At 41.5% G+C, this 10,173-nt stretch overlaps 1 protein-coding gene across 1 annotated transcript; it reads right to left on the reverse strand.

The window, feature by feature from the left end:
- Positions 1-441: 441 nt before the first annotated feature.
- Positions 442-9,855, reverse strand: KIAA1551 (KIAA1551 ortholog). Its single transcript, XM_009865798.1, has 3 exons — positions 4,500-9,855; positions 2,183-2,257; positions 442-584 (listed from the first exon to the last, which is right to left on the reverse strand). Exons 1-3 carry the CDS (start codon positions 9,853-9,855, stop codon positions 442-444), a joined length of 5,574 nt encoding a protein of 1,857 aa, XP_009864100.1.
- Positions 9,856-10,173: the final 318 nt, after the last annotated feature.

A 10,173-nucleotide genomic window follows, 5' to 3' on the forward strand; every position in this document is an offset into this window, starting at 1 on the left:
AGTTGTAATGCTTGGGAATCCACTGCAATCATTTTCCAGTAGGAATGTTTTTCCACTGCCAGCAATGGAAAGTAACACAAGTAGAAGTTTCCCAGAATCAGAAAAGACTATGACAATACAAGTGAGGGTTTTTTGGTCAAGATTCAACTAACTCCTGTATCTTTAAAAAGAAATAAAAGGCAAGACTCAACTATGCTCAAAAGAAACAACACATTTGACAACAGCATTTTCAGCACCAAAGCAGATTTGTGCAATAAATACAGAATAAGATCTCAGTCGTTGACAAATGTGAGGCAAATGGCAGAAAAAATAGCCAACACCCCCCAAAAAATACATTTCTTTACAATTATTCAGAAATATGAAGTAAACAAGAAAAAGCCTTTTGGTGTTGGCAGTTTTCTCCTAGTGATACTGAAAAAGACCTGTTTTACAGGAGTGCTATCAAGGCTTTTGCATCTTTTTTTCCAGATACATTTTTCTGTAGGTCTGAAACACCTCTTTTGAGTCTTTGCTTGGAATGTGATGAGCCTCACCATCTCCATCCAGGATCTGCATAGCTGTATCAAGTGGAATACTGTCCTCAGCTGAAAGACAGACAGAGAAGCGGGTTAAAGCAAAAGTCTAAGTTTCCCAAATGACTCTACTCCTCCTTATGCACGAGGTATTTTAGACTACCTCGTCAAAAAAAGCACCAGACGCGTGAAATCAATCTCCAGTGCATCCTCAAGCAGCAAATGGTCATTTGGATGTCTTCATAAGAGAGATTCCCAAAGAACATTAAGAAAGGTGTGAATGAAAGTGTGCATCTGTGAAAGCAACAGAAGCAGCAAGTGGAAGGGCTAAAAGAATGGCAGGAACCAGTGCCCAAGGACACATTCAACAGCAATAAAAGATGCAAATATTGCAAAATGCATTGCTTGCATTAAGACAGCAACACAGATAATTTATCAGCCAAGGACTTGCATTCTGATAAGAGGATAGCAACAAAGTTACAGCATGCTGAACATTTTGCTTTTCTGTAAATCCAGTAGGAAAACAAAACTAGAGCCAGAAAGAATTCTAAAGCAAAGAAACAAAGACAGCAGGGAACAATCTCACCCAAAATTTACAAAGGATGGAATAACCAAGATTCTGAGATGAAACATGCCACTTTTGTAACTGCTGACTCCTAAATGGTACAGAAGACCGTCCAAAAAGCAACTTGCCCATCACGAGAAACAAGGAAAATGTAGTAGTGGCACGAATTTTCCTCTGTGTACCATACAAGTAATTCTGTCCACATTACTGGGACACACAGGTCCCAGTACTTGTGAGCACGGATGTATGGGCAGACAGCATCAACTTAGTGTGAAAGCCAAACAAAATTTGAAAAAAATCACTTTGTCTAGGTTTAGCCCATACTTGAGGCTGAAGAATAGCAGCTGTTCTATCACCCAATGACCCCTCGCCAGACAATAAGGGGAATAGGAAAAGGAGGAGACCCATGGTTTGAAATTGGAAAAGATTTAATGAAACAGCTACTGCCAATACACAGCATACAAAGTAACAGTGAACGAATGGCAGTCACGATAAATGGGAAAGCAGTCCTTGGGAGCAGAACAATTAGCAAGCCCCTTCAGGGATGGAAAGAAGCAGAAGGAAGAGGAGGAGCAGGAGCCCAAAAAGCCCCATCCTCAGCAATACTTGCCCCTGAGCCTGATGTTTATAGGGTGGGATATCCCTGTAGCCAGCTCAGGCTGTTGCCCATCCCAGCTCAAGCTCCTGGCTGAGGGCCTGCACGCCATGGCTGGCCTCTGATTCTGTCCCAGCAACACCAGGACACTGGTTTTGTATTCTCAGATCAGACTTTGTTACATCTCTTCCTACATTTTAAACTGGGAAAGAATTAGCTTGGTCTTTACCTACAGTTTAAAATTGTACTTGCGTCTTGTCATCAGTGCTACCTCTGATTCAACTGCATACGCATTGGCAGGAAAATTCCAGCAACAATCTTATGGCAATAAAAATCACCGCAAATCTTTGAAACTTTTATGTCTACTCTACTGCACCCATTTCAGCAGCAGAGCTAGCCAAGAGTAAGTTAAAACACTTTATTAAGATTTTCTACTGTGAAACAACATTTAAAATAAAGCAACGAGTTTTTAAGTCATGTTTCAAAATGGATAATCAGATGTCATTTCACCTGCAGAGTTTTCCTCCAGCTTTTTTTGCTTCATTGGATCACATTTTAACCAATCTTCTTTCTTACTCTTGACACCTAAAGAGAAAGTTTTTTAAAATGTTTTTGAGGTTCCTATATCATAAGTTCTGCTCTCTATCCAGCATCAAGTTTTAACACATATACTAGCATATGCAAAAGGAAATTTGCTTTGAGTGTGAAAATGACTGCAAGGGCTGGTATGTACAACTTAATTTGGTTTTATTTAAAAATCAAATAGAGCATTTGAAACTAATACGCTTCACAAGGCACCACCATGTAAAATGCTGAAAGATGGGGGATAGGGTAGAGAAGAAAAAAAAGCAGCTTAAAATAAAGATGCCAAAGGTTACGGAGACTGTGCCCAGGATGTGTCTGGCCCAAACCCTCTCTCTTCCTCAATGCCACACAGGAGTTCTCTCCACCATCTTCTCAGACAGATTTATACACAACCAGGTGAACACTGAACAGAAATCAAATCAACTTTGGCAACTAAGCCAAGGGAATCTGCTTTCTACAAACAAGTCAAGCTACCTTCTACAAGTAGATTAAAAAGCCTTTTCACAAAGTGACTTGAAACTGCCATGCTCTAAGCTACTCTTTTGTTCTGTAAAACTTAAGGAAAAAGAAAAAAAACACCAAAAATATTAAATGGAAGGAAAAGTCTCATGTTAGAATCATAGAATCTTTAAGGTTGGAAAAGACCTCTAAGATCATCGAGTCCAACCATCAACCCCAACACTACTATGACCACTAAACCCTGTCCCAAAGTGCTGCTTCTAAACATTTTTTGAACACCTCCAGGGATGGTGACTCCATCACTTCCCTGAGCAGCCTGTTCCAATGCTTGACCATTCTTTCAGCAAAGAAATTCTTCCTAATATCCAGTCTAAACCTCCCCTGGCACAACTTGAGCTCATTTCCTCTTGTCCTATCACTAGTTACCTGAGAGAAGAGACCAACACCGACCTCCCTACAACCACCTTTCAGGCAAAAGTAGAGAGCAATAAGGTCTCCCCTCAACCTGTTCTTCTCTAGCCTGAACAACCCCAGTTCCCTCAGCTGCTCTTCATAAAACTTAATTTTCCAGACCTCTCACCAGCTTTGTTACCCTTCTCCAGACCCACCCCAGCACCTCAAAGTTTTCCTTGTACTGCAGCACCCTAAACTGAACACAGTACTCAAGCTGTGGTCTCACAGGACCAAATGCAGGAGGACAATAATTTTCCTGCTTCCACTGACTGCACTACTTCTGATACAGGCCAGGATGCTGTTGGCCTTCTTAGCCACCTGGGCACACTGATGGGTCACATTCAGCCGGCTGTCTGCCAGCACCCCCAGATCCTTTTCCACCAGGCAGCTTTCCAGCCACTCCTCCCTAAGCCTGTAGTACTGCCTGGGGTTGTTATGACCAAAGTGCAGAACTTCGCACTTGGCTTTGTTAAACCTCCTACAATTAACCTCAGCTCATCAATCTAGCCTGTCCAGATCCCTCTGTAGAGCCTTCCTACCTTTAAGCAAATCAACACTCCCACTCAGTTTGGTGTTATCTGCAAACTTAGTGAGGGAGGACTTAATTCCCTCATCCAGATCACTGATAAAGATATTCAGGAAGACTATCCCCAAAACTGAGCCCTGACGAACACCACTGGTGACCATCCACCAACTGGATTTAGCTCCATTCACCACAACTCTCTGGCAAAGAGCACATCTCTGTAATCCATGAGCCGCCAGCCTCCCTAGCAGAATGCTGTGGGAGATGGTGTCACAAGCCTTTACTATAGCCCAGGTAGACAATGTCCACAGCCTTCCCCTCATTCACTGTGTCAGTCACCTGGTCACAGAAGATAAGGGTGGTCAAGCAAGGACTCGCCTTTCACGAACCCGTGCCGGCTGGGCCTAAACCCTTGGTTGTCCTGCTTGTGCTGTGTGAGCGTACTCAAGATGAATCGCTCCATAATCTTCCCTAGCACTGAGGTCAGGCTGAGAGGCATATAGTTCCCCGGATCCTCCTTCCAGTCCTTCTTGTAGATAGGTGGCACAGTGGCAAGCCTCCCGTTGTCTGAGACCTCCCCTGTTAACCAGGACTGCTGATCAATGATGGAGAGTGGCTTGTCCTTTTTCATCTAACACACAGCTACAGTTACGTCAGAAAACCAGCTAAGCTATTTCAATCTTCAGCTTCTGCAGTCCTATGCTTTCACTCTCTGTAGTTTTGTGTAACTGGAATTTTAAAAGCAGAATATACATCTTACTTGCATGTTTATTTACTTACAAACTAATAATCAAGATAGCATCATACCTGCCACAGTGGCTTTCTCTCTTTCCAGGGAATTCTTCGCAGCTAAGTTTTTTTCATCAGCAGTTGGATTTCTGAACAGGATCTCTGGACATAGCTTAAATTCAAGGAGATCCGGTTTGCACGATTTCTCAAGTTCTGCGACAGAAGCATCTCTTTTCACATCTGGGCTGTTTTGTGACACTTTGGGCTTTGTATGCCAGACGGGTCTGACAGGTGATGTCTCTAATTTTGTCAGATATATGCGTTCCTGCGCCGTACGTTTAAATGCAACTCTGTTTAGGTAGTGTATTTTTGGCTCCTTCTGAAGATGCAATTTTAATTTATTATTTCTTCTATTTAAGTATAGCAGGTTTTTATCAGGAAACATTTTCTCGGAGCGCTTGTCTTTGTTTTGACCATCAAGATGCTTCTCTTTGTTAGAAAAGTAGTTTTTAGAGATGGTAGAAGATCTAGCCCTTTTTCTTTGTAGTTTAAGCACAGAACGATCTGCTAATGAACTCTTCGGTTTCCAGTTATTTTCTCCATTCAATTTTTTAGCTTTGTCAGTATTTATTATGCAATTATGTGTAAGCTGCTTGGAATTCTTTGCTTCAGATTGTTTCAGTCTTTCCTCTTCCACTTTTGCTTTCTTAGGGTCTCTCTTCCCAATCAAATTTTCCTTCATCTTCCGTTTGTATGACTGCTCCTGTGAAGAATGAACTTTGACGGATTTATGCGGAGAGCATTTGGGGTTTCTTGACTTTAAATCTACAGTACCAAAATTTGGAAACTTTATAGCATCAACACGACTACTATTCAGCTTTTTAGGTTTTATTTCTGCTGATAATTTGGCTCTCTCTTTGATATTAATTCCTACATCTTGCCCAAGTATCTCCTTTTCTCTCCTACCATTCTGTTCTTCAGTCGAGTTCTCTTTCCAGGTCTTAATTTTTTGCCCTTGACTGACTTCAGTCTGCTTAATTTTGACAGTTTCTGACTTTGCAAATTTGTGAATGTCTGTTTTAGATTTCATGGCCAAACCTGTCTTAGTTTTATCTTTTGAAAGGGACTCAATTTTGAAAACTCCCTCTTTTTTTTTTGCTGACATCGTCACGTTGCCTGCATCTGCACGACTAGCTTTCTCTGGCAACTCTTCTGAGGCTGTCTGATGTCGTTTTTTGGCAGGACAAAATTCTTTGCCTATCAACGGGGTTCGCTTGGTGATTTGCAGGTCTTCCTTCCAGCTGCTCCTTTTAGATTTATCATCATCCTGGTTTTCAGAGGAATTAAGAAGTCCATTTTTTTCCTGCTGTGTGGTAAGTGGGTTGTAGTCGTCATTCACCTTCAGCACAGCTTCTTCGTTCATTACAGAGGTGTATTTGCAAATATCTTTTTTACTACTGCCAACATTTTTTTCAATTTTTTCCGAAACTGGCAGATTTCCCACCACACAGCTGCTCTTCGTTACAGCATCCGATTTAGTGTTGTTTTCTTGTTTCTCTGCAGAGCCAGTATTTTCAGCTTTAGGAAGCTGACCATCATTTTTCTCTGAACCAAGCGTTCCAGTTTCATTGGACCACTGTGGTGTTTTGCATGCTGCAGATTGCCAATCCATTAAAGAACAATCTTCATTTTTTTCTCCACTAGGGTTGGAGGTTTTTTGTGGTTTTCTTTGATTTTCGCAGGGAGTCTGACTAGGCTGACTACTGCCTTCAAAGCTCTCCTTCTCCGCTGAAGCCTCTTCTGCCTGTTGGCTCGCTTCCCTCTTGCTGTCACTAGAGGAACATGGGTTGCATTCAGTAGACAGTTCTTGCATCTGACTCGAGCTTAACACCGCAACTTTTATCTGATCTACTGGATCCTTCGCTTGAGAACTTCTGTCACAAATTTGAGTCTCTTTTTGAGGTTGCTCCTCTGTCCGCTCAGCCACAGAATGCTTTTGTACCGAATCTTTTGTCAGCCAGTCAGCACCTTCAATACCATACGGAAACTCTTTAATTAGCTCACACAGCTGATTGTTTAGACATTTAACAGGTTCTGCTCCAAAAAGGTCCATCTCTGTTTCGAGGCTATTTTTACTGGACATGTTATTTTGTTTACCGTTGTCTCTTGGAACAGTGAACACATCTGTTTCAGCACTTAGGCTGATCGAGAAATCCAGTGATTTTTGAGCTAACTGCTGGTTTATACTAGCAGGAATTTCCAAGACTTTTTCAGCATGTTTGAAAGATGAATCGAGTGACATTTTTTGTTCTGAGGTAGAAAACATTTTAGGAGGATTGCCACTGCCTTCTTTCTCCAAATAACTAGTTGTGATACCATCTCTAATCTGACCTGCTTTATTCATAGAGCTCGAGGACTCTTCCAACATCTTTTGCAGCAAGGTCTCTCTTTGGGGAGTGTTACTGCTCAGCTCATTTTTATACAAGTCCAGTCGTTGATCCCTTTGCTTTGGGTCACATGTATTTCCTTCTGATGAGATACCGTTTAACGCATGTGTCTCAGGGACTGACCTGAAGATACTTGCTATCTGTGGGTTATAAAATGCATCACCTTCAACAAGAGAACATACACTAGAAATACAAATCATCTGTTCTTCCAGCACAGTTGTGGATATATCTCCCGTCTCTAACACAGCTTTCTTGTCTTTATGGTCTCTTATGCCTTCTTGAAAGATTTGATGAGAAAAATTGAGGCTCAATTCAGGAAGAGGAGGCTTGCTTTGTAATCCAAATGGCAGATTTTCACTGGCATCTTGTGCAGATTGACTGCCTTTCCTTTCATCTTCATTGTATGAATCACTTGCACTCGCACTGTTTTGTACTATTCTGTTTTCATCAGCTAATTTGGTTTGTTGCAAATTTGAATCCACCTTCTGTGCCAGAACACAATCACTGGGTGATGACTGAACAGCTTCTATTGTTCCTTTATCAATATTTACCACACTTAAACCATTTTTCCCCTCTTCTTGCAAGCAACATGTGTTTCCTGAGTCAATCGCTGGATAGGTTTCGCCCATAGACGTTGGACAGTTACCTGCCTGCTCACTCTGTGTTCTCTGTTCAGAAAGTACTAAAGGAGAGACAACTGCAACTTGGAGTTCAAAACCTTTTAGCAAATTGCAACCAGATGTATCAAGTTTTTGTCCTACAGAGGCAGCTGTTATAGGCAAATTTACTTCACCTGCACTAACCAGGACATTATTTTGTTCTCTATTTTTTGTGTTTTGGCTGCAAGGTGAAATCCAATTTGCTGTGACGCTCTCTTTCGACTGGCTATTTTGCATGTTTACAGATTCCGATGGATGCTTTCTCCATAAGCCCAAGCACGCATTTAGCTCTTCCATACTATAAGTGCTCTGTTTCAAAGATGCATTTTCAGTAAGTGGCTTTTTTTTCTGAGCTGCATCACTTTGGATTTTAGCTCCACCGGATTCAGTTGCTCCTGATACAGGAGCGTGTGTATGAACCTTAGATGCCTGCTCACCTTTCAAACCTTCCGTGCTCTTCTCACCAGTGTCTTTCAGTAGGCTTCCACTCAAGATAGATGAATCTACCAGTGGTTTTTCCTTACATAGGAGACTGGTCAGTATTTTATCAGCAGTAGCACCAGCTGTCTTCTCCTTCAATACATTTGTGCTGCTCAATACAAACTGCAAAAACGATGAGTTCTCAGGGTAAGCTGGCATATTTTTTGACGTGTTTTTGGCAGAGACATCTACTTGACTAAAACATGAAGCATTGTTCAAGGATTTCACAGCTTTTTGAGAAGAGGCCAAGGCATGTGCCTTCCTTTGTTCCAAGATGGGGGTGCTCTCAAGTTTATTTAACTGAGCTGGGAGTTTGCTCTGAGAGGGAACAGGAGCAGAGCTGGATGGAAGGCTTCCCTGCTCCACCTTACTTTGAGTCACCTCTAAACCTTTGTTATCAGCACTGGCTACATTTTTGTCATTTCTTCCTTCAGATGAAGGGTTACTTATTAGACTCTCTGTCCTCACTGTTTCGGATGGGGAAGGTGGTACGTTTTGGTTGGGCACCTGTGGAAGACAATTAGCAAGAGTACTTTGATAACTTGGAGGATGTGGGGGAGTACTTTTGCGATGTTCTGAAGCTGCTAGGAGTTTTCTTTTATAATGATGCATCCTTTCAAGCAAGATGCATTTTTTTTTAATAGTGAGCAGCTTTTGAGCTTCCCAAGCTAGACTGGCCTTTGCATTTGATGTTACAACTGCTGCTGCTGTGGAAATCTGAGAATTAACAGGCTCGTTTGTTAAATTTCTGGTCTGGCTTTCTTGAACTGAAGCAGTATGACTCAGAGGCTTTGAAGCAGACGCTGAAGAAAGACTTTCCAATTCTCGCACAATTTTGTATAGCTCTTTGGAAATACCAGAGGGTGGTGCACACATTTCATTAAAAGGCTGATTTGCTGTCACATTTCCACCTGAATTACAGACATTCCTAACTGATTGATTGACTTCTCCGGATTGCTGTTGCTGAACACTATTAAAAAGAGAAGCATTTTTTGGATCCGAGGGGCGTCTTTGTTGACTAAGGTTGTATCTATTTTGAACTGCCTGTGGTACACCCATTGAAGACTGGGCTACAGCTCTTGAATCACAGTTGGCTGGCAACAGAGAACACCCACTAGGAGCCTGTGATCCCATCTGATTCGGTTGATACTGTAGCAGCTGTACATTTGCTTCAGTATTTTGATTCAGTGAGTGCAAAACTTCAAACTGAGAGTTGGGATTACGTATTTGGGTTTGGACATGTTGCCCAGACATACCAAGAGACACAGAAGTATTCTGGGAATGAACATTACTTTGATATAACATTGTAGTTCCCACAGAATTAGGCTGCAGTATCTGTGGCTGCACAACGTAACTGTTTGTGGCAACATACTGAGTTTCCTGAAGTACATTCCTCAAGTTATTTCCAGCATTCGTTTGACAAGACTGGGGTGGTAACTTTGTAAGGGAATAAACGTAGGCATTAGAGATTGGCCAAGAAGTCTGAGTCACCTCTGCACACAAATGTGATGTCTGATTGGGAGGTTTTGGAGCCACTGGTACGCAGGATGTTGAATGACGATCAACTGAGTGTTTTGTGATAAAAAAGTCATTACCAGCTACAGACGCTCCTGTTAAGGCCTGATTTGAAGCACTGAATCCTTCAGCATTTACAATAGTGTAGGTAACATTGCTAGTTGGTGCATACATCATTTGGTTATTTCCACCATAAGTGCATGCGTTTTTAGAGGAATAGGCATTTGTCTGAGGAAAAGCATGAGCATTAGAAAGCAACTGAGTGTAATGGGCTGCTTCACTTGGCAGGTTCTTTGCACCAGTATTCTGCGTTGGTCTCACATTCCAGTTCATCTTTTCCTGATTTCTTTTTCTTCAGTTAAAATTCACGATGTCTAAACTAAAATAAATAAATAAATAATATCAACTCTTAATCTTTTAATTAAAACTTATTTCACTTACCAAGAAGTAATGCCTTACGACAGAACTATTGCACTTAAATTTCTAGGTAGAGGAGCAACTCCACTGGCACATCCTGGGGACTTACGTGTTATCAACATCAAGTTGCATAAATTACACAACTAACAATTCTATTATCGACCATCTAATGACTGTCCCACTACTCTGCTAATTGTATTATCATTCAAATCTTTAATTTAATGATAGACTGTT

Source organism: Apaloderma vittatum, unplaced genomic scaffold (assembly GCF_000703405.1).
Source record: "Apaloderma vittatum isolate BGI_N311 unplaced genomic scaffold, ASM70340v1 scaffold11773, whole genome shotgun sequence".
In the NCBI taxonomy this organism is placed as follows: domain Eukaryota; kingdom Metazoa; phylum Chordata; class Aves; order Trogoniformes; family Trogonidae; genus Apaloderma; species Apaloderma vittatum.

Bases quoted from the DNA above. Each gene is read 5' to 3' on its own strand.
- KIAA1551 (XM_009865798.1), bottom strand. From the start codon at position 9,855: ATGAACTGGAATGTGAGACCAACGCAGAATACTGGTGCAAAGAACCTG. The intron at 2,258-4,499 runs GTATGATGCTAT...CTTTCTCTTTAG, and splicing joins AGAGAAAGCCACTGTGGCAG to GTGTCAAGAGTAAGAAAGAA. The intron at 585-2,182 runs GTGAAATGACAT...TCTGTCTTTCAG, and splicing joins GCTGGAGGAAAACTCTGCAG to CTGAGGACAGTATTCCACTT.